The 27,222-nt window shown below is 41.9% G+C and overlaps 1 protein-coding gene across 2 annotated transcripts; it reads right to left on the reverse strand.

The window, feature by feature from the left end:
- Positions 1-99: 99 nt before the first annotated feature.
- Positions 100-26,671, reverse strand: acin1b (apoptotic chromatin condensation inducer 1b). 2 transcript variants are annotated; one of them, XM_074624382.1, is made up of 18 exons: positions 26,505-26,671; positions 23,869-23,934; positions 23,464-23,575; positions 23,007-23,080; positions 21,902-22,483; positions 20,864-21,811; positions 20,505-20,578; positions 13,530-13,650; positions 8,951-8,996; positions 7,247-7,392; positions 6,447-6,593; positions 5,891-6,062; positions 5,552-5,697; positions 3,650-3,757; positions 3,092-3,199; positions 2,223-2,571; positions 1,720-1,817; positions 100-1,631 (listed from the first exon to the last, which is right to left on the reverse strand). In XM_074624382.1, exons 1-18 carry the CDS (start codon positions 26,637-26,639, stop codon positions 1,293-1,295), a joined length of 3,771 nt encoding a protein of 1,256 aa, XP_074480483.1. In that variant the 5' UTR covers positions 26,640-26,671; the 3' UTR covers positions 100-1,292. The 2 variants fall into 2 exon arrangements, with proteins under 2 accessions (XP_074480483.1, XP_074480482.1); XM_074624381.1 differs by having other exon boundaries at positions 20,864-22,483.
- Positions 26,672-27,222: the final 551 nt, after the last annotated feature.

Consider the following 27,222-nt stretch of genomic DNA (forward strand, 5'->3'; position numbering starts at 1 on the left):
TCATTTAATGAGTCGAACCCTCATCAGCTCGGTGGCTCACAGCCAGGTCATGATGCATCTTTGTGAGAAATGACTAAGCAAAAACATCCAAGCAGAAAGGCTGATAACCAATTTAAATTTATTCATTTTTTAAATTCTCAGTACATTCAGCACTTGCAGGAAGGGGGTGGGGGGGGAGGGAAGCAACACTAACTGTTTAGAACTAAAATCATAAAATTAAAAATATTAAAATTGTAACCATTACTCTACTAGAAGGTAAACTTATTTGTATTCCCTCTTAAATATATATATGATTGAAGGGTCAGAGGAGGGATTTTCAAAAGGAGATTTCAGTGCAGCTTCCTGTAATTATTACAGAATAAACCACTTGACAAGACTTCCCCCTTCTCAACTCAAAACATCCACTAAAGACAAACTGGGGCATGTGCACGTCTCCTGCATCACCACAACATGTAATATCACGGCTCTTCCTATCCACACTCCTCTAGGTTACAGTGTTGAGACTTCAGTACCAGTTGCATGTTGGTGGGAGAGGGGTATGAAGGTTATTACTCACACAAACATCACCTGCAGTAACACACAACAAAACCTCCAAGGCTGAAAACATGATTCATAAAACTTCAACAAAACAAAATCCTCACTTTGACAAAGTCAAATTAAGTCGTTTATTAAAAAAAAAATCAAAAAAAAATCCCAGTGCTGAGGAGTAGAACACTAAAACTGATGCTAGAAAATATTTGAAGGTCGGGGATCTATTTCGGACTAGTTTTATTACAGGGCTCGGAGGAGGAAGGAACTGTGCACCCGCAGAACTAAAATAAAGAGGCGGGCTCCCAAACCTCAGAGGGACAAAATGCTGAGGCGAGCCAGGGAAAACCACAGTCCTCTCTGTTTCTTTGACTACACGGAGACGAGGAGGAACGCTGCTCTCTACAGACGGAGAGGACGCACTTTTGCTTCTGGAAGACGGAGCGAGAACAGAAGAGTGGGGAGAGAAGCTAGACTATCTGTCGTTTTACTATTATAACATTTAATGAACATTTTCTGTGTAAATTGACACGGACGAGGCGGGGGGAGGGGAAATGGCAGAAGTGTGTGGAAGACAATGCTGGCGTCAAAAGTGGACGAATTAAAGCATGGCGGGGCAGGTAGCGAGGAGCAGACACAAGTCCTGAACTTGAGGCAAGAGAATCTCCAAGTGGAAACACTCCCTCCCTCCCAAGACTTCCTGTCTGCTGAGTCCCTAGCTACGCCGCGTCCCTCTCTCTCTCTTCCGCTATCCCTGCAGCCACTCAGCGGCGTCTATCCCTGGGGTTGCTACGGCTATGAGAGCGGCGTCCGCTGCCGGCGCCTACCGAGGGTTGCGCGGGCCGGTGGCTGCCGTCCCTCTTCTTGTCCCCCTCTCTGTCTCGGCCGCGGTCCCTCTCCCGGTCTCTGTCGGCTCCTCCTGCTCCTCCTCCTCCTCGCCCGGCTGCCCCGGCGCTCGCCGTCACGCTGACGTCCTTCTCTCGACCCTTCAGCCTCTCTTTCCTCTCCTCCTCCCGCTTCTTCTCCTCCTCCTCTTGCTGCTCCTTGCGCCTTCGCTCGCGCTCCTTTTGCCGCTCTGTGCGGTCCAAAAGCCTCTGCGCCGCCTGGTGGACACGAAGCACAGTTCAGTTGGATGAAATGAAGTCATTGTGACAGAAAATGTGTTTATAAGTGAGTGTGTCAGTGACCAACCTGCTCCTCAGACAGGGGAAGCCAGTATATACACGGAGCTGCTTTGGTCTTCAGGAACAAGTCGTCTAGCAATTTTGCAGGAGGTTCGTCTCCTTTCTCTGTTGGTACAAAACAGAAACAAACATTCTTCAAACAGTGGTACACAACTCAACCTGCGTGTTAAGATTTACAAAAGAATGGCTTCATAACAGAAAGTGTAACTCAAGTGGGAAATATGAGGTTGCATTTCCAGTATTTGTCAACTGTGTGTAAAGTTTCTCTTTAATCAAAGCAGCCTGTTTTGTGTGGATATTCCCAATAATTACCAATACAGTGTTTCTTGTAACTGTAGGGCTCCAACTAACGATTATTTTCATTGTCGATTATTTTCTCGATTAACGGATTAGTTGTTTTGTCTGTTAAATGGCAAAAAATGGCAAAAATGTCGATCAGTGCTTTGTTCTGGCTTTTCTCCTGCTTAAAATCCCTTTTTGCTTTTATTCAATCACAGCGAGGTGCGTTACCCTTCTTATCCGTCTTCCTCTCCTTGCTCTTGGCCCTCTCCCTCCTCTTCCTCTCTCTGTCTCTGGATCGAGATCGCGGTTCGTCCTCTCCCGGTCTCGCGAATTCCCGGACCTTATCCCGGTCCCACTCCCGCTCGCCGCGGGCTCGTTCCCGGCGCTCCATCTCTCTCTGTCGCTCCGCCCACAGATCCCGCACTCCTACCACGCCTCGGTCCCTCGGTTCGCGCTCCCTGTCCCGGTCCCGGTCTCGCTCAGGCATCAGAGGGGGCAGCCGGTTCTGAGGACCAGTTGGCGGGGCAACGTGTTCCTCCTCCATTTCTGGCTTCAGAATGCCTTTGTGAACGTCCAGCTGCAGGAAAAAAGGATAAAAAATAAGGAGATAAATGCCAGGATGTTAAAGTTTGAGTGTGTGGTGAGCATAAAATTTTAAAAAATAACAAAAAACAAGGCATCATATGCTGTTAAACGTGACAGTTTTGTGCAAGAAATTGACCAAATGTACTTCAAGTACTTCATCTGAAAATGTCTGGGACTATCTTCCCCAGTTTTAACAGGAAGCAAACATGGTGGATGACGTGATACTTAGGATGAAGTATGTGGCTACTCATCTGAAATGATTCATCAAACAAACCTATTATATCATTTTGTTCCTCGTTCCTTTTACTGTGAATAGCACTGGTTGCTTACTATTTGACATCATGTATAATAATCTCATTATTGTTTTTGAGAGGTTTAAAGTAGCCTAGATAGTAAAATGATTTTGTTATTCCAATAATTGAGACTAACAGACAAATTACTCCTCTCTTTTATTTTCCTCAGTATAGCAACAGTGACAAATAGAGAAAATTGTCATTCCAGGCGTTCATTACCTCGTTCTGCTCACAGAAGTCGACGCTGAGGACCTTGGGGTTGCTCGGAGGCCATTTGACCCCGTGGAGGGCAGCTCTGGTGGCGACCGCCTCCTCTGTTGTAGCGTACTACGAGGACAGGAGAGGAGGAAAGATGTCATCAGGCTGAAAATAGTCCTTTTATAAAGTGTAATCACATTTCAGCAAAAACACACTGCTGCACGAACAGCTGGATGAGAACACAGAGGTGATGGTTTGTGAGACAATAATCACATAAATGCTTCTATTAATTCCAGAGCTCAAATGCGTCTTTCTAAAAAAATTGTTCAGCATTTGATAAAAGGAAAATCAAATAAAAACTAACCCAAAAAATTTTTTTAACAGGGTAAAAAATGGAAGAAACCTCAGGAAGAGCAACAGAGGAGGGATCCCTCTTCCAGGACGGACAGACGTGCAATAAATGTTGTGTATACAGAGTAACAACATAATGAAAATACAACATAGACAATCCATATCCACAAGTAGCTGGTTTCACACTTCCAGTGAAACAATACACTTGATTGATTTGTTGATACTCACTGTGACGTAGCAGTGGGACTTGATCTTGTCGATCCAGAAGCCCTCTTCCACCACGCCGCCCGTCCTGTTCAGCAGCTCTTTGAGTTGGCCCAGGGTGAAGGGTCGCACCTATGGGATACACAAGGAGCATGGCTCAATCAAGGTCAACTGTAATCCACAGCTAGAGTGGGTCAGTTTATGTAAAGCAGAGATTATCTTGCTGTGTATCAAGATAACAGACGACGTGATTATTTCAAATGTGCTTAGAGTTTAAGGTGGAATCAAGTACAAAAAGCATTGACAACTAGTGAATGCATTGGCAAGATATTTATCCATAGGTCATCATATTTTGTCATAATTTTGACTTATCCAACACTTCATGACATGACTGCCTCAGCTGGCTGTATTTTGAGAATAATGTTACAGAATATCAAACAGAGATTTCTTTAAATGGTCACAGTTCAGAGAACAAGCCCTTTTAGTTTAGGTAACAACAATGACTATGTTTACATGTTCAAAATACTTCGGGTTTTGCCCTTATTCCCTTCCTACTAAGCGGTTTACATGGCTAATGAAAATGAATATTTCATCAACGTTCCCGTTTACATGCAGCTGTGCATACTCCGATTAACGTAACACGTGGACGTGTTCGACTGTGCAAAAACAGCCTCCCTCTTGCATTCCTTTAACCCTCTTCTTAAAAACGTTTCGATATTTTCGCATATCCAAAAACCTGTTGATATCCAAGTCTTTCATAATGTTTAAAAGTAGGTGTGTGTCTCCTTCCGACAAGAAATGTGGGCTTTTCTTTTGGGCATGCGTCTCTGCAATCAGTCGGCTTTTCTTTAATATACAAGTTTAACAAGGTATAAATCCTATAATAGCGTGTGTGTACAGTAGTGCAGCAGCGGCACTGTCCCAGGCACTGAAACGGGGGAAATGGAGAAAGACAGAAGAACATGTCAGCCTGCTGCGCCAAGCCACTCAGCTGCGAATCCTGAAGCCTAAAAAACGGTATTCCTGACAGCCCTACAACGCAGAGCTGGCCGCAAACATGTAAGAGGCCGTGTGTCGCAAACTGCTGTAAAAAAAACCAATTGAGACACATATTCCTAATGCGCTGTATACATGTCCAAAGAATGCTCCTAAAACCTGAATAATACCAGCATATTCCACATGTCTTAATCACTCCATTCAGAGTAAGGCCTAACTCAGAATATCCAAAAGGAATATGCTGTTTAGATGATCCATATCAAATTCAGAATATTGTCACATTCAGAATAATAGTGGAATATTAATATGCATGTAAACAGTCATTGTCTTTCCTCTGACGCTTCCCTCAGGCCAAACTTCACATATTTTCGCCCAACTAGTGGTGAGGATCAAATAATAAAAGAGTTGTTTCTACATTTTAAATCCACCAGTGTTGTTTTCTGGTAAACAAAATGGCAACGCAGAGCTATAAATCTTTAGTCTTGTTTGTTTGGATTCTGTGTTACTGTAGTCAAACAGCTCATTGAGGCAGGGTGGCATTAGATATCTGGGAGTCTTTGATCCATGTGTAAATCTGGCTTCTATGCGCAAGGAATCTGCAAATGCTAGTCATTAAATGTGTAATGTCTAGTCTTGTCATAGTCTAGTTTAGTCATGCAGCGTGCCCCAAACTTAAGGTGATACTTGACTACAGCCATAATACCTGGGTAAGTGTTCCTGACTCTAATTATGGGAATGATGGTGATTGCCACTGGCATCAACACAATATTCATGAAAAACTAGATTTGGAAATGCTGGATTTTTCTGTGCAATCATTTCCCTCTACATCATTTTAGTCTGTGGGGAAGGTTTAAAGCGACCAAAATACAACACTTTTTCACTGTACTTTCTAAATGCCTTGTGATGTAATGCACTGAGTTACAAACCCACCAGGTTGGTCACATGGATGATATTTGAGACTTTGCCGTGAGGCGGAGAGGGCTGCCTGGTTGTGCGGACGGGGTCATCGATGGTGACGGACACGCCAGACTTCTGTTGACTTATGGAGCGACGCACCAGACTGTCGCTAGGGGTAACTGAGGGAAAAATGATGAAGAGGGGAGAAGAGTGAGTGGGATGGGTAAAAAAAAAAAAAAAAAGCAGGAATGTCTGTAATCAAGGACAAAGAAGTACTGCCACGAGAATGATAGAAGAGAGAAGGCAGAAAGAGATTTGTACTCAACAATCTACTGCAATTAAAAACCTCAAAGCTTTACAGCGTGGCATCACCTTTATTTGCCTCTCCTTCGAGCTTGACATGTGTCTGTGTTTCCGAAGCTTCCTCAGAAACACTGTTCTTCCTTTTGTCTCTGGAAGTCCTGCGTTGTTTTTCTTTCTCCATTTTCTCCACCTCTTCCTCCTCATTTGCCTGTCCGTTTTCCTGGCTGTCACCTGGGACGACCTGGGGATGAATTACAGGTGGAAACACTGATCAAAACCACTGACAAAAGACAATCTTCGAGTTCGCTTCTCTCGTCTCCACCACGGCCCTCTCTGCTCTGCTGTTTGCTGACTTCGCTCTGTATGTGTGTGTGTAGTTGGAGGAGCTCAGCCCAAACACAGAGAGCAGAGGAGAAGCTGCAGCTTACACCAAAATGTACCAATAATAGAACCGATAACGTTGGAGCTTATCAATACTTTGGTCTTTAATAATTTAGCACCAGTGCCCGTTTAATGACAGGATTCGGTACCCATCCCTAGGTAGATTTACAAACAGAAACCTGACGTTTAGTCAGTATTACAATGTCTTCATCTGACATTAATGATACAGTATGCGTCTTCTGACCTGTGTGACGGTGCGTCGAATCTTGAGGCCTTTGTCCTGGTCGTCCCGGCTGGCGTCCAGGCTCTCCTCGTCCCCGGACATGTGCAGCTCCTCTGGGTGCAGCTCCACCACGGCCTCCTGGTTCACTTTGATGTCTGGGATCAAAGACTGAAGGACAGAAATACAGACAGAAGATGATGAAGGTAAGGGAAACACAGGGACAAGAGAGGGAGAGAAATATTTTAACTGCACGGGATACACCGCAAGAAAAAGATCGATAGTGGTTTTGTTTTCCCTCAGTGATTGTGCAAGGGTTTAAGTTATTTAAATAATGAGCGTTTGATTGTTTCAATAAAATCCCCAAATTTCTCCAAGCTCACTCGTGATGTTTTTGAAACTCATCACATTTCACAGTTAAAAAAATTAACATGGAGCTGGAAAGAAATCTTGTGATTTGGGGAAGATGTAACCAAGCTGTTGTCAGTCAGTCAGTCAGTCAGTCAGACCATCAAGCTCATTTTCATCGGTTGAAACATTTTATTTCACAGAACTGCCCAACACGTAAAGATGGTTTTACAAAGAGGGTCACCAAAGTATGTTAACAAAGGCTTTCACCCTGAAAAATCAAATGATCTGAAACAGTAAAGTCCTTGTCACTTCAGAAGCTTTGGTCTGCTTTTTGGCATGAAAATAATCAATCAATACAGGCTAAAATATCAGCTCCAATCAAAAAATATTGCCACAGCTAAAATAAGTGAAATTGTCAAATTTATTTTCCACATTTTCCCACGCCTGCATTGACACCTGGTCCGTGCCAGTACCTTCAGTGAGTCAGTGGTGATGCTGATGGATGGTTTCTTAGCAGTGACTGCTGTGCTGGAGCCCCACCGCCTCTTCCTCCCCGCTGCGGATCCCGTCTCAGCCTCACCTGCTCCTCCATCTGTGGCGGCTGGAGACATCTTGCTGCCTGTGGAGGAGTCAGAAAAATGTAGTTCATCATTGAGAAGAGAGAAAATGCACTCCCAGACGGATTATTTCCTCTCTATTGAACAGAAATTCATTGACAAGTTTCTGCAAGCTCATAGCCTAAAAGCAGAAATAATTGCTTCTTAATAACTCAGATTGTTTTGCCAACAGTGGAGGTAACTAATTTAAGTTTACAGAGTTTATAAATGGAACTGCGTGATTAAATCATTTCAGTAATTGCTTCCCAATATTGGTTCATTTAAAACAATATTCAACATGTTGTTACACATTCATTGGTAGCAATTCTAAGTACACATGTACTTCATGTGAATTGCTTTCTGCCACACAGAGCTTATGGGTACAGTACAGCATGTAGTGGAGCATAATAGGAACTAGTAAATACATATAGTGAGCACTTGTATAAAGGGTCACAAGCATGTACATGGGTCCTCACTGAATTAAATGGCAGGAAATACTGTAGCTCGGTGACTTTTAATGTGTTGTAGCCCAAACCAGCACATCAATTTAAGTGTTTTGTTTAAATATCACTTTTAAACACATTTTTACCCCAAAATTAGATACATGTTTTTTTAAACACTGGAAAACTCGCTAAAAAAAGGCAACAACTCCTTTACCATTGCCAGTAGACAAGTGTGCCTTTCTGTTTTTTCCCCCCGTTTTTTTCTGGTGTGTCACGCTCAATGTCACGAATGCACCAGAAAACAGGGTTAGTAAATAGTGAAAATCTTACAGTGGTGGTTACTCTTTCTTTTATATATATATATGTTACTTGATCAATCTCTCTATCATCATATCTATCTCTATCATTAGTCTCAGTGCCGACTAATTTAGAACGACGTTTGGGAGCTGGAGCTAACATAAGCGTTAAGATTACAACGGACATTTTACTAGAAAAGATGATGATCAATATCTGCAGAGCACTTTGATCTTCACCGCTGGATGGCTGTGTGTCTGGCCTCTCCGGTTGAGCTTTTGCTGCAGGGCCGCTGGTTTCCACCTTGCGCCGCGTACACCGGCTGTAACCACTCCGTCCTCTGTACGGCGATTGCCTCATTAACGTTATGGTTCACTTAAATCCCAAACATTGCCAAATAGGCGCTTTAGCTTTGACACCAAATCCGCTATTGTCTTGTCTGTCAACTCTCTCTCTCGTCCCGTGTGTGAAATCTGACTCCTGCTACTCTGTGCTGAGACTCTGTACGGAGCGGACACTTTCCCTTCCAGTTTGTAGCATCTGTTGTCCAACTACGTATTGATAACACGGCGCTGATATGTGAAAATTAATTAAATGGGTTTTATTTCTATAAAAAAAAAAACAGGCAAGCCTAGCGGGAATTAATTTTAATCTGCCGCTGAATTTTGACTTATTCATGACAGTTTTCTGCTTGTTTTAAGTCAAAAACTTTATTCTGCAGCTAAAAATATTCTGCACAAGGGTTTTAAATGCTCAGAGTAGGGCATTTCCTTTTTCATTCTTGTTCCACTCATGTTTCTCATAAGTCCTCACGTAGGAGGAAAGATGTAACTGGTATACTCACTGGTCAAGGAGATCTTGCGAGCAGCAAAAGCCTTAGGAGTGGTGCTCTGGAAAGAGAGACAGAGAGAGAACATACAGAAACCCCAGGGGTGCGGGGCGAGATGAGAACCAAGAGTCAAAACCCAAACAGGCATCAACAGAGAGGAGGTGAAACAGGAAAAGTGGAGGAGGGGTGGGGGGCGGGGGGTTAAAGTAACAAGAGGCCTGGAGGCTCCAATTGTACCACATTATGGAGAGAGTTGTGGGTCGATACAGAGAGACTCCAGACACATTTCCGCCTTCCACCTCTGCTCAAAGACACTGAGATGAATCATTACGCTACTCCTCCTGTGTGTGTGTGTGTGTGTTTGACTCAAAGGACAAAGCAAGTACATGATGTGCATTAGGACATGAGTAGGCCTGTGCGAAACTCAAACTGGGTCGTATCTCAGCGCGGTAAGTTATTACAAGATAATGTCCATCAGAGGACTCTGAGAATAGAGGGAAGAGGGAGACTAGCAAAGTGTCTGTCAGTGTGTTTGAATGGATCCTGTCACTTTACAAGAGTCGTGTCCCATTTGGACTGGTTTTATTTTCTCTAGAGGAGGTGTCTGTGATTTTTTTTTTACCTCTCAACCCATTACACTTTACTAATCACACCTATTTTTGGAGAATCCACTGGTTCTTCCAAAACTAAAAATCATTTTAAAAGTGTATTTCTGAGTTTTTATGCATAGCGTTGTGTTAAATGTCACTGAGTTTCATGCGCTGAAGTAAAAAAGGATTTCGCTAACCTACTAGATCACTCGTTAACTCTTACAATTATGCAAAAAAATAAAGGTGAACATTAGGAGACCCTCAAATGTGATGTTGCAATATTATGTAACAGGTGATTGCTGGTTTGTAGATGTTCGTGCTGATGAGTTCTGTGGAGCAGAGGTGGAGAACCGAGTGTTGAAGACTCAAAGATCGATACTGCAGTTTACGTTCACCTTGAAGATTTACCACATTTAACAACACACAGCTGTAGACCAGCGGTGTTTGTCAAATGTACAATGAACACTTTCATCTTGGTGTCAAAATATCAAATTAAAACTGCAGTACATACTAAAATTATGAGGACAAAAATAATTCCTCTTATTTACAAAAAAGATGTGGAGGAAAGATTATTTTTTTTTTACAGTTAATCCTTTAAAATTGTATACATTTTAAATAGAGGCATAGTCACAAGTCATTTCCTGGTACCATTTGACACCTGATTCCTTACTGGCTCGACTATGGCCCAACCGCACGACAGTGTGTACTGTATCTAGGCAACAACGATCCAATCAGAGAAGGCAGAGGAGTGAGGGCGGGGCTCGATTTGAGTGTGCAGATTAGCCACCAGGCAGGAACTGATCACTGGACGGGACTTTTTTCTTTGGGAGGACTTTTCTTGACTTGATTTGTTTCAGTCTTTTGGGGAGCAAAGAGTTTCAAATGGCCTTGTGATGGATTCTGACGGGGGCGGGGAGTTGTTGTATACTTTGTTAGAGTCCATGATCTGTGAGGTACATCTGGCAAGCAAAGAAATCTTTGTCTTTAATTGTCATAGTTGTCCATATTCTTCAGTATAGTCCTGAAAGCCTTTGTGACAGTTATCTGAAGTGTTTTTTGTCCTGTTGAGGTTTCCATAGACAGACGGTTTTCTGCACAGTTCTTGAGTTTGTTTTTTCTTCAATGTGATAAAAGGTGGACAAAAGTAATCCAGAAGAATCTTTGTTAGATTATAATCCAGGGAAGCAGACAAATGAGAGGGCATCGTCTCAAGTGTATTTGCTGGCTTGAATGCCTCTGCGCTCGCAGGAAATCACACGAGATGCAAGGGACAAGTCGTGGGTGTAGCGAAGAGATGGATGTAGAAATAAATAAACAGTCGTCCATCTGTCGAGTCCACAGCAGAGGCAGGATATCATGACTTCCTGGTGAAACATCCACTGAGTCACACTTTGAGTTCACTGACAGTGTGGCTGCAGAGGAAGGGGGGCGTTGAGTATATCCAGCTCTCAGTCTGGATGATCAATGTCACTTTGAACCCACAAATATTCTTGGTGCATAATGTGTGTCAGATTACTTGTCCTTGGCACCACGTCCTTTGAAAGTCTCTGTTACAGTGGAACTGGTGCACAGTTTTGGGGAACAGCTCTCTTATGAATGGCAACATAATATATATGCACAGCTGAGTAATGGAAGTCACTTTTAAAAGGCTGGCCAGCTTGTCAAAGCAGAGGATGATTGTTGGCCTTACAAGCTCAACCAATAATAGTGTTCAAGATCCTTCAAAGTGTGAGTAAAAGTTCAGGTTTTATCCACAAATTTTCCCATAAAAAAGTTCCATAATCATCACTTCCAAGCAGATTATTTCAGTAGCTCAGTTGGAGTGTGTTTTCAAGCTTAAAACCCCAAACAGTGATCGTATAAACGCTCATGTCCTGATCACTGTATGGGTTATTGCAGGGGTTCTCAGTCCAAAGTCATTCCTGCAACCTGCAAGCAGGGGGCAGTGTGGGATTAGAGGTAGAGGTAAAAGCAAAACAGGAGAGCTGGAGAGTTTTGTCTTTTCTCTGAGCTGCATCTGGCTTTTGGAGGACGGCAGCATGGATGTTGGAGGGCAATACTTTGAGGATGTCCACAAAATGGCAGATGGGAAACGCGGGGAGAGGCGATACAGAGCGTTAGACACCCTCCCCGTCGCTTACGCCATCATTCATCATCACCGCTCAGAACAGTACAGTCCAGTCCGGTTCAGATCAGCGCGCAGGCTTCCAAACCCCTGAGGCTGGGTTACCATGGCAACTGTGTGCTGCTGCAGTTACCATGGCTGCCACTGCTGTCGGTGGTGGTGGTCTGAAGCGAGCTCCAGTTCCTGCTGGCTCAGCACGCCACTGGAGGGCTACGAGGCCTTTACTCAGGGCCATGGGGTTGCAGACTCTGGGCCTAATTCAGGTACCAGCGACGCACTTAGGCATAGCGGGACAGGAGTTGTAGGAGTAGGAGGAGTGGAGGAGGTGTTGGTGGTGGTGGTGGTGGTGGTAGTAGTAGTAGTACGCAGCAGGTACCATTAGGGGCAATGGAAGAGGCATGGGCACCTTCATAACAAAGCAATCAATGGGGTTTTAAACAGCAATCACACCATAAATATATATAGTGAGAGAGAAGCGTTCATGATGGGATACAAAGGCAAAAGATGGAAAGTAAGGGGACAAAGAGGGGAAGAGAGATGGTGAAAAAGAGAGTGAATAAAAGAGAGAGAGGCAGTGTGAAAGTGAGAGAGCAGAGATGAAAACAGGGTGAAAGAAACAGCAGAAACAAGCCCTGATGCATCTCTACACACACTGTCAGGGTCAATTAGTCATGCAAACGCAAGGGGAAACACATCCCACAAACACAAACAGTAAATAAAAAGACATGCTGATAATAACTTCAATCACATAGCAGCTCACCAGTAAATCTAAGTTAGGTACTCTTAAGTCTGATGACGAAAATGTAATACAATGAAGGCTGAAGGCCACATCTAACAGTAACAGTAGATTCATAATGAGCTCCTGCAATGATTCTCTATTGAATAATTAGGTTGTAAATGTGAAATTGTATGTGATAATATTAATTTAAAGAAGGAAAACTGCTTGTGATACCATTAAATACAACACTGTGGTCCGACACAATAACTCTAGGGACCCTGACACACCAATGTGCAACCTGACTAAGGCAGACAGATCAAATGCTTTTGGAATAGTTTCACGCAAATACACTGCAAAGACGATAGGTGACGCTGGCGGCTGAAGCGCATGCCTGCAGGATTACTGATCAGTCTTTTTTAACAGTCTCATTATAGCCTGGAAAATTGAGAATATGTCAGATAAAAAGTTGCAAGAAGTGAGACTGGACAAAAAGCAGTGAAGATGAACAACCAGTCGAGGAGCTCCCACCAAGCAACACTGCCAGATGCATCATGAAAACAAGGGTCCAAGACGCTAAACAGCAATCGGTAATCAGCTTGGTGTGTCAGGGCCCTCAAGATTTTCTTTCTCCAATTCCTCCCTCCCTTACACACACACACGAACAGTGAGAAGCATGCACTTCCTGCAACATGGATGTCTGATCTAACACACTATTACAATCACTACTTGCATTCCAGCAGCATCAACACTTAACATCCCTCTGCAGGTACCAGACAGACGAGGCAAGTGTGTGAGAGATCATCTAAGTTATGAAATATTAGTTGCATTAAACGCAAATGGAAAGGATTAGTTCATTCCTATTTACCCCAGGACCCAGCTCCAACTCAACCCCTACATGTTCACCTGTGAGTATTTGTAGAAACCTCTGATTGAGTAATCTGATGAGCATTTAAGAGGTTAAAAGGGATACAGAAACTGTATACAGAGCCAGAATCAAAAGGATAAAGGAATTAATGGTTGTAAAAACGTTGGGGTTGCGTTGGTTTTAGGTGACCCTCTTAACTTGTGCTGTCAACTACACATGCTTTTACATGAATGAGGATGCAGGTAAGTGGGAGACAGAGCAAATACCCAGGCACCCCACCCCCTCAGTGACCTTACCTCCTCCAGGCGGCCCTCGCTGTTCTCCGGCTCAGCCCCGGAGGGCGGCTGCTGGGCCACGGAGCTCTCCGAGTCCGGTTCCACCTCTGTCACGGCGGCTGCGCTGGGCTCTGACACCTCCCTGCAGGAGGAAGAGACAGTTGGGGTGAGGAGGGTGGGAGAAAATAGGCTTTGACTGTAAAGCGCAGGGTCAATAATGGTCAGTAAGAGTGTCTGATCTTACCAATTCTCACCTGGTAATAAGTTGTTATCTTTGCCTGCCCTTGTATTACTTTTGCTAAATCCATCTCTAATGCTACCTCCAAATTACTAAGAGTTATGTTGTGGCAGTTGACATTTCAAATTATGAATCACAGAGTAAAATGATCTGTCTTTAATGAGTCAAACAATGGTTTCCTTGAGCTTCAGTGATGCATAATTTAAACCTTTTTACTTTTAGAAGTCATCAATAACGACCGCAATCATACACTCAATCACTATGACGACAGACCTGGCAGCAGCCACTGAGTGGGTGTGACTGTTGTGTTGACACGAGGATGAGTATCATGACTTATGTTTCTCATTTTCTTTAGTTTTGAACATTTGGCTTTTAATTTTTAAAAGTTGTTGATCATGCTTTTCAAAAATTATTTTGTATTGATTCATGGCCTCTGGATCAATGAAAAAATATGAAGTATGAGTCAAACTCTGACTAACTAGTCTGCCTAGGCAAGTGAATAATTTCTTCATGTTGATCCTGAGAGATTAATATGTTAGAAACAATCACAAAGCGGCGCCTGGGTTAGCTCAGTTGGTAGAGCGGACGTCCATGTATCAAGGCTTGGTCCTGACTGCGGCGGCCCGGGTTCGAATCCGGCCTGTGGCCCTTTCCACATCCACTCTCTCTCTCCCCCCTTTCCAAGACTCTATCCACTGTCCTCTCAATAAAAATGGAAAATGCCCCCAAAAAAATAACTTAAAAAAAAAAAAAAAAGAAACAATCACAAAGCAGTGCTGCTCTACATTAGGCCTGCAACTAACGATTATTTGCACTGTCAATTAATCTGTTGATTATTTTCTCGATTAGTTGGTTGGTCAATGTCAGAAAAATGTTGAAAAATGTTGATCATTGTTTCCCAAAGTCCAAGATGACGTCCTCATATGTCTTGTTTTGTCCACAACTCAAAGATATTCAGTTTACTGTCAGAAAATATTCACATTTAAGAAGCTGGAATCAGAGAATTTTAACTCTTTTTTTCTTAGATTACTCAAACCAATTAATTGATAATCAAAATAGTTGCCATTTAATTTTAGTTGACAACTAATCGATTAATCGTTGCAGCTCTACTCTACATGTATCACTACTTTAAATATTGAAGACAGAGCTGAAGTGATTGGTCAATCATCAGAAAAACAATCTGATGGATTCATTATTTAGGTCATTTTTCAAGAAAACATTATCTAGTTCCAGGTTCTCAATTGTGAGGTTTTGATGCTTTACTATGTTTTATGTGGTAATAAATTGAATATAGGTTTGATGACATCACTTGGAGCTTTAGGACATTGTAATGGGCCTTTTCACTATCATCTGACATTTTAAGATCAAACAATAATCAAGAAATCAATCAATAGATTAATGAGTAAAGAAAATAATAATCAGCTGCAGGCAGCCTTAATTGAAGACAATCCGGACAAAGACAGGAAAGACTGCATTCAAGCTCGGCTTTAGAGACTGGCCAATATGAGGGTAATTCTGAGAGGAGACAAAATGATGAGTAGGACAAGACAGGGGAAAACACTGGGAAGAGTCAGAGGAAGGGTGCTGGAGGCCAGTGATCTGGGTCACTATGAATAACTCACCAGCTAACTGACACCCAGGGTCACAAACTAACTCATAGTCCAAGACAGCTGACTCCACATGTGTGGTCTTCATCTGATCCATGCTGGCTCATTATTCAAAGCAAAAAACACGCTTTGTAGAGTTACTACTAGCCAGACCTCACACAGCAAAAAGCTTCTTTACATGTTGTTTGATTTTATCGCTGTTATCTAAGACGGAGCGAAACCAAGCAGATGTCATCATTATATTTTTAGCTACCCCCTAATACACGTCTCCTCCGCTGCCTCCATGTGATGATACAGGCACCGAGGCAGCACCCTGTAGGTGGGAGAGTCACATCCGCTAGCATCCTTCTCTCTAGCACATTCTCCTCTGATTCGTTACATGATGCTTTGAATTGCGTTTCATAGTAAGTGCTTCACAGGAAAAGGAAGTAAATAATACATTTAAAAATACTTCTCATTTCTGAAAAGTATCAAACAAAGACATGTTTGTTACTGATAGTGCCAATGCCAATCTCTGCAGCATGTTTTGTCTTCATTTTTTCATCAGTTATTGCAGAAAATTCCTGAACCTACAGAACATATTCAGTAACACGTGATGACCATTGTTTTTCAGCTTTTAATCTGCTGATTATTTTCTCAAATAATAGATTAAACGGTTGGTATATAAAACATCAGAAAACAGTGAAAAGAGCACATCACAATTTCCTTGAGCCCAAGGTGACGTCTTCAAATATATTGTTTTGTCTGTCCAACAGTCCAAAACCCCAAACTATTCACTTTACTATAATGCAAGACAAAGACAAGCAGCAAAATCTTGCATTTGACAAGATGGAGCAAAGGCATGTTTTCTTTTCCATGTCAATCAATTGATTAATCAACCAATTGTTGCAGCCATTCGTCGAATGACCTCCAAGATAAAAGGTGGTAGGACGCTCGATTTGACCCTGGGAAGAATCTTTCTGGCTCAACCACTGAGTCATCTTTACAACCAGGTGATGCGCTGTTCGTTTTTGGATTTAAATAATAAAAGACATGCCCAATAACTATAAAAAAAATATCTCTCTATCTTGCTAATAATTACTCACTTGGCCAGCTCAGACAACCAAACCTCAGTTCCTCTCTTTTTCCATGACATATAACACGACCACTGACCCAAGTTTCTTGAAGAGGAGGGCATGTAATGTTAGTCTCTGTACTACTGAAATATACCCACAGTGTTCAACCTCCTCCTCTGAAGATCAAAACGGGGTGTAGGCAGGCATTTTACCCTCCTCCACGCCACACTGGCTCTCCTCATTTGCCCTAGGTGTGGATGTCAATGTCTATGTGTGTGAGGCCAGAGACACACCTGCACAGGCTATAAAGGGAGACAGATGTCAACTAGAAATACAATCCCTCAGGATCAGGAAAGGAGGAAAGGCCAGGCCGAGGTGATGTAATGATCACTAAAGGAAAGAATGAGCGACTAACTGAGGGTCTGCATGATGCTTGGCCTTCATTTCAAACACCTTTGTATTTATATGACTAGGCTGCAATGAGGAAGCACATTGAATTACAACTTTAATCTGAGGAACAACATCACGATGTATCACACAATAAATGCATTGCTTCTAGTTAAACTGCTCAAAAAACCTGACAAGAAGAGACAATAAGCGCGGTATAACCCGAGACACCGCGTCTCATTCATGGTAGCTCAACAGAATGACTCAAATCATGTACTAATTAACAAACTGGACTCATAAAGTGGACCATAATATTGCCACCGATCAAATCAGACATGTAGTCAGCTCTCAGGGGACGGGAGTGTGAGTGCTGGTGCCAGCTGGGAGAATTATATCACACCATAAGGGTCCATTCACACTGACTGTACAGCTAACAGATGTCTGCTTTAATGATCTCCCTTGACAACAGTGAGATCATCAACAGCTACAGCCACACAAACCCAAAAATATAGTCTTCTGTGGACTTAGACAACAGGATGCAAGTACCGTGATGAGCCTTAAATGGAGAACAAAATGAGGATGTCATCATTAAATAAAATAATGTATATACTGAAATAATAGAAGCTACCCTCTTCTGTGGGCTAGACAACAGCAAGTACAGTGTGGCCATAAATTAGCCTTTAATGGACAACAAAATTAGGATGTCATCATTAAATAAAATAATGTATATACTGACATAATAATAAAAAAGCTACCTGGCATGACATGAAAATGTGCGTAGGTCAAGAGGAAAGAGAAATCACAGTCCTGCATGACTCTCATCATGAAATCTGAGCCCATTATTTATTAATCAATGTGCTCCAATGTGAAGCTATTTTAAGGCACAGATCACAGAAAGGAGACCCCCTTCCCCTTCCCTACCCCCAATAAAAAAAAAAAAAATCTTCCTTCATTCAACAAAAGACCGACGGTTTCCACCCCTGGTGCCTCCTCACATGGACTGAACATGTAACACGCTCATAAGCAGGCCAATGTGAGCTGATGACATGATATTTAAGACAGGAGCTGTGAGCTAACCAGCATCGTATAATGTACAGCCGGTTTCCACGACAGGCTGATGTATTCACAATGGTATAAAAGTACAAGCAGCAGCCTTGAGTCGCCCTCTAGCTCACTCTTACCCGTTTTTGTTGCCTTCGGACAGCATTACGACCGGCCTTGAAAGGGGAACCCCCGGGGATACAATATGTATAACACTCCGCCACTAAACGATTACTCCGGTCAGGCGTGGGTTGAAACCGGGGATGCGAAAAAAAAAAAAAAAAGAAATCCGGTCGCGGTGGTTTCTTACTGCTGATTAGCCGTGCACTGCGTCGGTATCAGGGATGCAATGCATGCATGACGGCCATGTTGGCTGAGAGAGAGCAGTGTCAAGTCTACCAGAGTGAGGGGAACAAAATATCTTCCGGTCAGAGATTTCCAAAATAAAAGTTAGATGCTCAAAACGCATTTCGTAAATATAACCAAATACTGATTAAGCATTGAATGAAACTTCCTGTTGCCATCAAACTCATGGATATTACATGAAAAAAAGACAGGGCAATGAGGGAAGGCTGAAAAAGGACCCCCTATCCTCAAGAGAAAAGCAGCAGCAGTCTGTAAGGCTGCCGCATTGAACGCCTGACAAGAAATACAACCTGCTATAATTAGGAGTGGTGGGTGAGAAAGCATTCATGTTAGCTCTGTGACCAATGTTTTAAATTGGAAGAGACATTTTTATGCCTTTATACACTGAGGAAATATATATTATTATTTCCACCCTTTTTGTGACCAATCACCCCCCCACATACACAAAATAAGTAAAACTGCAAAGTTTAAAAGGGACTGTTTGTACGAATCAGAAATGCTTGTTAACAGCGACACCTGTGGCCGTTAAGTCAGTGCTCGCTCTACATAGACATGAACGAGCATCGCTCCAAACAGTGAGACGACACACGTCAGCTAAAACCACAATATCACTCTATATTTCACCTGCTTGGCAGTAATGTTAGCTGACCAGACGAAGGTCTCTCCATGAATCAATGCTGATCCTAGTGTTTGCTTTTCTTGCTTCAGCCTCCCGACCGCGGTCGGAGGGAGACACTGGCACCCAGTCGGAGACGATAACGTTTTTCGCTGCGCAGCCCCGTCACTTCACAAGACACTTGTTGAAAACACTGTTTTGCAAGACTGGCTTCACTAAATATAACTTTGTGGTTTTGGTGCTTCCGTGTAGTTTGTGTTAGAGTCTTGTCTGAACATATGCGAGCGCACAAGGGACACCGACCCGGTGATTTATACGTGTAAGAAGTTACAAACAGTCCCTTTAAGAGAAACTGATGTTAGTTAGAGCTCATAAACATAGTGCACATCACCTAACTTTAGTGCAGACATGGTCCTTTTTGTTTTAATAATAAATACTACACACATGTGATTAAACCATGACCTCCATCTAGTGATAACAAAACATAACAAAAAAACTATCTATGAACCGATTTGACTTTTTCACTCCAGATACCGATACCTGAGCTTTGGCTATCGGCCCGATACCGAGTACCACTCCGATACCAGTGTTTAATTAATAAACTGTATGCCTCACCGTGTGGAAGTGACTGGGATCATTCTTTTATGTGTAAGGCAACATGAGGCTTGACTTAACCATTGCTTTCCTAACTTTATAAAACTAAATGTAACAAATAAATACATAGATATAAATTGTTATTTATCATTAAAATAATGAATCGTACATCAACAACTTGGCAAAAAAATCTTCAAAATGAACAGGAATTAAAATTCAATGTAAACCTTTTTAATGCAGCAACAAACAGGAATCAAAATTCCATTATATAATGTATATGGTATATAAACATAGAACTGAATTTAATAGATCAGCCCCATTGTCACCGATATGTGATCCCGCTATTTGAGTCAGTATCGGCCTGACATCCGATCCGGTACTTGTGCATCCCTACCAAAAACCCTGTCCTCATTTAACTTTTAAGTTTAATTTAAGTGTTTATAACATGACTGCTGTTTCGTGGTAATCAAAGAGGGTGAAAAGAGGAGATGTCACGCGTCATATCACTGGGGGTACAACACATGCGCAGTAAAATCTGGTCAGCACTCGCCGATATTGAGCCAATAGCAACGTACAACTGCAGCTCCAGTTATACTGCACATGTGTCATACCTCATAGTTCAAGACTATGTCCCAGCCTCTTTCAATAAGCCTTGATGGTAATCTCTTGTATCTAAAATACACATTGCCATTTTGCTCTTTCCTCTAAGGGCCAGAGTTAATTTAAGCAAAGTGTGCAGGAGCATGACCACATAGCTAGAAAATTTAATCATCAGCCTCGATACAAAAAAATACAGTGATTTAGTCCATTTTGTCTACATATTTCTAGCATCACTTCTAGCAAGTTGAGCTATCCAGAAAGAGGAATAGAGGGAATAGCTTAATTTGTTAGGGGAAAAAAAGAAATTCAAGTGTCACATCACATTATTGAATAGCACACAGTGCAAGAAGGTGTTGCATGTAGGGTTCAAATTAATAATGAAAAGCAAATTCATTTTTGCTGGTGTAACCATTCAACTCAAGCCACATATGATTTGAAAGCTTACTTCCACTTGTCAATAAGTTTAACTGTATTTTATTGATGGTTACTGACCTTTTTGAAAGGTATCGTTTCTCTGCAACTTTCAGGTTAGTCTTTTTCTCATCCTCTGCTTCTTGGTCTGCCTTCTGTGAAATAATTCAAAGTAAAAATAGTGAAAAAGAAATAGCAGTATGCCAACACAGGAAGGAAAAAACATTACACAATCTTCTGCAATAATTTGGGACTTCTACATGTTAATATTTCTATGCACACACACGGTGTGAAACTGCTGCGTGGACATTAGCATGGCAAAAAAACAACAGAAATGTAGCGTAATGCTGCATGGCATCAAATAAATACGCAATCACTATAGCTCACACATCTCTATCAATGCTGTAGTGAATGACACCCACATCAGTTTGATCACTGACCTTCAGCTGTCTAGCAGGGCCGGTTTTATCCCCAGAGGAGGAAGAGGAGGATTGTGATGAGCGTGAAGAGGAGTCTGATTTGGAGTCAGAATCTGATGAGGAATCTGTGTCTTGGGCCTCAGTCACAGCCACCCTGCCTTTATTGGCTGTCTCCTGTCTCTTTTCCTTCTCCTTTAGCAGTTTCTCCTCTTCCTGGCGTTTTCTCTCTTTTTCTTTTTCCTCTTCCCGGTGTTTTCTCTCTTTTTCTTTTTCCTCTTCCTGGCGTTTTCTCTCCTTTTCTTTTTCCTCTTCTCGGTGTTTTCTCTCTTTTTCTCGCTCCTCATCCTGGAGTTTTCTCTCTTTTTCTCGCTCCTCATCCCGGTGTTTTCTCTCTTTTTCTCGCTCCTCTTCCTGGTGTTTTCTCTCTTTTTCTCGTTCCTCTTCCTGGTGTTTTCTCTCTTTTTCTCGCTCCTCTCTCTGACGCTGTTTCTCCTCCTCTTCCAGTCGTTTCCCCTCCCTTTCCTTCTCTTCTTCCAAGCGTTTCTTCTCTCTCTCCTGCTCTTGTATTTTCTTTCTTTCCCTCTCCTGCTTCTGGTGTTGTTCTCTCTCTTTCTCCTCCTTCAGTCGCCTTTCTTCCTCCATCTCTCTGTTGTCTTGCAGCCTCTTTCTCTCCAATCTTTGCAGTGGAGATTCGCTGGAACTGGCCGACCCAGCAGAGTGTGCCGTCTCTCCTGACATATCCACAGCAGAGGTGGTCTCTGCTGCACGGAAAGCCCCCTCTGACTCCATCTTGTGTACGAGCAGAGAAAGGGGCCCTGGCCTGCGCTTCATAAGGGGCTCAGGGCTGCTGGAACGAGAGCTCGAGTCAGAGTCTTGCCTCTGCATGGTGGAAGGTGGGAATGGCGGCACCCTTGGACCACGAGAAGCCTCAGGGCGTTCCCCCTCCTGCTCGTCTGTGTCTGGTGGGCTCTGTTTGGGAGTGTCAGGTAGGGGAAACAGGTCAGGGGGTGGAGAGGGAGGAGGGGTGGGGTGGCGCAGTTGCATTGGTGTGTGGTGTACCTGTGGTGGTGGGATGTGCTGCGGAGGCTGAAGCTTGCGTTTGGATCTGGCAACTGTTGATGGGACACTGGGAGGCATCTGCTGCGGCTGGGGAGGCGCTCTGTTGCCCCTCCGTGCCCCGCCAGGACCAGGCCCCCAATCGTCGTCATCTTCGCTCTCGTCATCACCGTCGTCATCGTCATCGCTGTCCTCGTGGACCTGACCTCCCGATAAGACCCCGGCAGATCGGCTAAGGTGGAGGACAGGGTGAGCTGATCCTGGTTCGCTCGGCGCAGTGCCCTCCTTCTCCTGGGATCGGGGTACGGCAGGGGGCAGCCCCTGGCGGTCAGGCTGGCCCAGGACGCGCACTGACAGGGAGGCTACGGCGCGGGGTGGAGATGGGGCTGGTGGCTCCTTGTGTCCTTGATGAAAGGTGGCTCGCTGCATCCTAGCTCCTGGAGCCTCAAGGGACTCCTGGGGGTGGAGGGTAGGCCCGGGGCCCATGTCAGAGCCATACGCCATCATCCCATGAGCCATCACTGACTCTCCTGCGCCTCTCTCCTCCGCCCTGGTCATTGAGGGCTTGGGGGGTAAGGAGCGATGCTTCAGGGCAAAAATAATAATAAATCAGTCTGAGAGAATCCAATTCAACTTTATTGTCATTATGCAAGCATAACAAAATTGCAGTTGCGTCAACTAAATTGGTGCATTGTATTAAAAGACTTCACACATATTTACATGGAATAAATAAGGCACAACTGAAATAAAAGAGTAGTAATAAATATCAGCAATAAAAAGTGCAGAATATAAGCAATATAAGTACAAAAATATACAGTGCCTAGATGACTACATTTGTTCTATACATTCATTAACATGTTTTGAGGGATTTACAAGCAAGGGAAATTCATTTCCAGGTGTGTGATGACCATATGAACACTATTCAAACATATGAAAAATATTATGTGTAATGTAAAAAGCACCACCTAGGATTTAGTAGAAGTAGAATATTGTGGAGAATGAAAAATAAAATGTTCACAATATTATCTGATCAATGTGAAGCAGCTTAATGTGTTCTGTTCTGTTGGATAAATCCCTCATTTGACCATTCGGTGTGGAGGTTACTGACCTTGTCAGAGACATAGGCGGAGCTGTCATTGTCCTCCGAGTGGTCTTCATCCTCGTCCGGCGCTGCTGGGCTTTCTATCGGACAGGGACACGAGGCAGGGGTTAAAGGTCAGCACCAATGTGAGGATTAATGGCACACACACCCACTAGTTTCCAACTGATGACAACTTCTGAATGAATCCGGTTGAGAAATAATTTTCTCTCAAGTCTTTTAAAAATAATCCATTATGGGAGCTTTGAGTAATCACATTTATGAGCATGTTCATACAAACATACATGAAATTAGGCAAGTACAGATGTTTGAACAACATTAAGTACCAGGACTGCTGGAAGAGAAAGAGTGTATGGGACAGAAAGACACAAAGATTGTCCAGTTCCTTTAACCTAAAGGACTACTGTTCATGTGGCAGAGACTGTGTTTATTGTCTGATGTGTGATTGTGTGTGTTTATGGATTACCGTCTGCCTCCTCCTCTTGCTGGGCCTCTCTCTCCAGTCTCTGGCGAAGGAGCTCCTGCTGCTTGGCCAGGTACTGTTTTATGAAGCTATTCTGGCTCATCTCCTCACCTATCTAAAACACAATAAGATACAAAAAATTGCACTTTATTAATACACCTGCACTGTAAAATTCACAGAGCCAAAGAGCAGTTAATGTGTGCATGGAGAACCTAGTCTTTAAAGTATTGCTAGTTTAAAAAAATCATGAAATGAAACAACACATTTAACAAGCATTTATTAAGAACTGTAGGGAATATTCTATGGGTTTGATCTCATGCCATTAAAGTACGGGAGTTATGCTTTTCTATAAAACTTATAATTCCCACACATATTAATACAAATTAAATATTAAAAATCTATTCTTACCTGTGAGTTGGGCTGTAGCCCACTGTGAGAGGAGGATGACTTCTGGAGATTTTCCAGCATCAGAGCCTGCAGGAAATACGAAAAGGGAATTATTAAAATGTAAAATACGACATCATAAAGATAAAATACTAAAATATTAAAGTAAATACAGGCCAGCTGCTATAATGAGTTTTTTTTAAATTGTATTTTACTGGCCACTTCAGTTTCTGATTCCATTGTAAAACTAATTTTGGTTTGTGAAATAGTTGTTGCATACCTTGGTCATTTCAACCCACCACTGCAAAAATACATTTCTAATTTGTCTGGGCACCAGTAATCTAAGTTTTGTTGAGCTGGTCAGTTTTAAAATATGTCACATTTAAACATAATTATTGAATCAAATACTGTGCAAAAACATTTGAAAACAACAAAAACAGATAATAAAAAGATAGATAATAATATAGTAAATATGAACACCAAATATGCCCACAAAAGAAGTGGCAATGTGATGGCCATTGTCTGAAAAACATTAACTTTAAGAGATACAATTCTCATGTACACACTTTTGAAGGCTTGATTCAGTTGAACCCTGGCCCAGTGCAGTGTTTTGAATGTATGAAAATCATCATCATATAAGTCAATGATTAAGGGAGTTATTATTTTCCCACTACATCTATATTCTTACTCAACCCTTCAAACTCTAGATCTTCATCCTCCTAAATTAGTCACTTTTTTGTACTTTGTACTTTGCACTACTAACTTTTTTACTGCCTTTTTACTAACATGTTTTGCACTATGGAACTGTGATGCTGGAAACTTGAATTTCCCTCGGGATTAATAAAGTTACTATCTATCTATCTATCTATTATTTATTTATTTATTTGTTGTTATGTTGTATAGTCTTAAATTGTGCAAAACAAATAAACAATAAATAAACAATTCTTGGCTGTATGCAGGGACTTTTGAAGCAGTATTAATTTTGAGAAATAAACAGTTTACTGAGTAAATAAAAAATAAATAAAAAAATAGATGTTTAGGCTTTATTTTAGATGTCTGCTAACATTTTTCTGTGGTAGAGGGGACTTACATGACCTCTCTATAATCATATAGCTCAAACCTCTGCTTAGGGTGGAGGTGGGCCGGAGCTTTGATGGGAATCCATTAGGTCACAAATCTACCAATAAGAATGATAGAGGTGTAACTGTATGGACTTTTGAAGCAGCATTTGCGCCTTAATTTTGAGAAATGTAAAAGCATTATAAAAGCATTATAAAAGAACGGTTAACTGAGTAAATAAAACGTTTAAAAATAAAAAATAAAAAATGTTTAGGCTTTAATTTAGATATCTGATAACATTTTTCTGTGGCAGAGAGGGGGACTTACATGACTTCTCTATAATCCTATAGCTACGGCCCTGAAACCCATGGGCTGGTCGTCTTGCTCATAAACAACAATAGTCTTGATAAAAAAAAAATACAACTTAAAAAACAAAACTGAAGAAGCTCCTAAAGATTGTGTTCAAATTTATGTAGTCATATTATTTCTGTATATTAATCTTGTCTGTAGGTGGAGGCTTCAGATAAGCCCAGTGGTTTTTTTGCCTCTTCCTGCACTGTATATAAAAAAATTTCCATATATTATTATTTTTTGTTGTTGTTATGTTGTATAGTCTTAAATTGTGCAAAACAAATAAACAAACAATTCAAGGGACTTTTGAAGCAGCATAATTTTGAGAAATACAAATTTAAAAACATTATAAAAGAACGGTTAAGAGTAAATAAAACGTTTAAAAATAAAAATTTGCTTTATTTTAGATGTCTGCTAACATTTTTCTGTGGTATAGAGGGGACTTATATGACCTCTCTATAATCCTATAGCTCAGACCTCTGCTTATTGTTTTTTTTGTTATGTTATGTTGTATAGTCTTAAATTGTGAAAAAAAAAAAAAATCAATAAACAAACTTAAACATAATTTTGAGAAATAAAAATGTAAAAAACATTATAAAAGATGGTTTAACTGAGTAAATAAAACGTTTAAAAATCTAAATTAGCTTTATTTTAGATGTCTGCTAACATTTTGCTGTGGTATAGAGGGGACTTACATGACTTCTCTATAATCCTATAGCTACGGCCCTGAAACCCATGGGCTGGACAGTCTTGCTCAAGAACAACAATAGTCTTGATAAAAAAAAAAATACAACTTAAAAAACAAAACTGAAGAAGCTCCTAATATTATGTTTACATGACGAGGCGCGCCCCCGTCCCCCCCGACACATACGGAGAGAGCGCGGTCCCGATGATGTCCTGTACACTATGTGCGGCTGCTCGCTCGCTCCGCTTTAACATACTCAGCTTATAGGCCTCGACTTGACAGGTGCACAGTTCAACTGTGTGTGCAACACGGTGCACGAAGTGTAGTTACCAATTAACTCTCAACTCGAGTCGGTGGACAGCTTCGTCGCACCGTCAGTTACAAATAACCGACATGAAACAAGTGTTGTTGACGTGTAATAAACGTTTTTCCAGTCGGTTTTTATGTGTTCCCGCTTCACCGTTACGGCCTCGAACGTTAACCCCCAACCGTCGCTCTGCTGCTGCTGCTGCTGCTGAACTTAGCCAGACTCGATATATCACCCGTAACATGAGTATAAACTTACCCCTTTCAGTCGCTTAAGGAGTGCATTTTTCTGCCCACTCTTCGGCAGGTTTCTTTGCTCCAGCGCGGCTTTTAAATCCGCGACTCGGAGCGATTGTAGAGGTTTCCCATCAAGCGTAATATCTTCGTCCGCCATTTTGCTCCCTCCGCTTGTGTCTAAACTCCCCAACCAACAAGCGTCGCTACGGCTGCTGCTCGGCGTCACAGCTCGGCAGTTTCCGGAGAAGCCTCGGCAGTTTCCGGAGAAGCTCGGCTTGTATCCGAATCACATAACAGTGTAGTGACAGTTTAGGCCTCTAGCAACACAATTTTAAAGACTATTTTTTATTTAATTTAAAGTGGTTTTATTCTAACTTTAACTTGTCTACGGAAAAGCACGAGCTCTGGAGTAGAAAATTTAACAATTATTATATAGATATATATCTATAGATATATTATATCTATAGATCTATATTAGATATAGATCTATAGATATCCTGCAGATACAACAAATAACAGTATTTGACGGACTAACATTGCTGGAGTAGAAAATGCTCCAATTATATATATATATTATATAGATAGATATATTATATATATCTATATATAGATATAGATATCCTGCAGATACAACAAATAACATTTTTTGACAGACTAACATTGCTGGAGTAGAAAATGCTCCAATTATTATATATAATATATAGATATATATATTATATATCTATATAGATATCCTGCAG

The sequence above is a fragment of the Sebastes fasciatus genome, chromosome 22 (assembly GCF_043250625.1).
Source record: "Sebastes fasciatus isolate fSebFas1 chromosome 22, fSebFas1.pri, whole genome shotgun sequence".
Classification (NCBI taxonomy): domain Eukaryota; kingdom Metazoa; phylum Chordata; class Actinopteri; order Perciformes; family Sebastidae; genus Sebastes; species Sebastes fasciatus.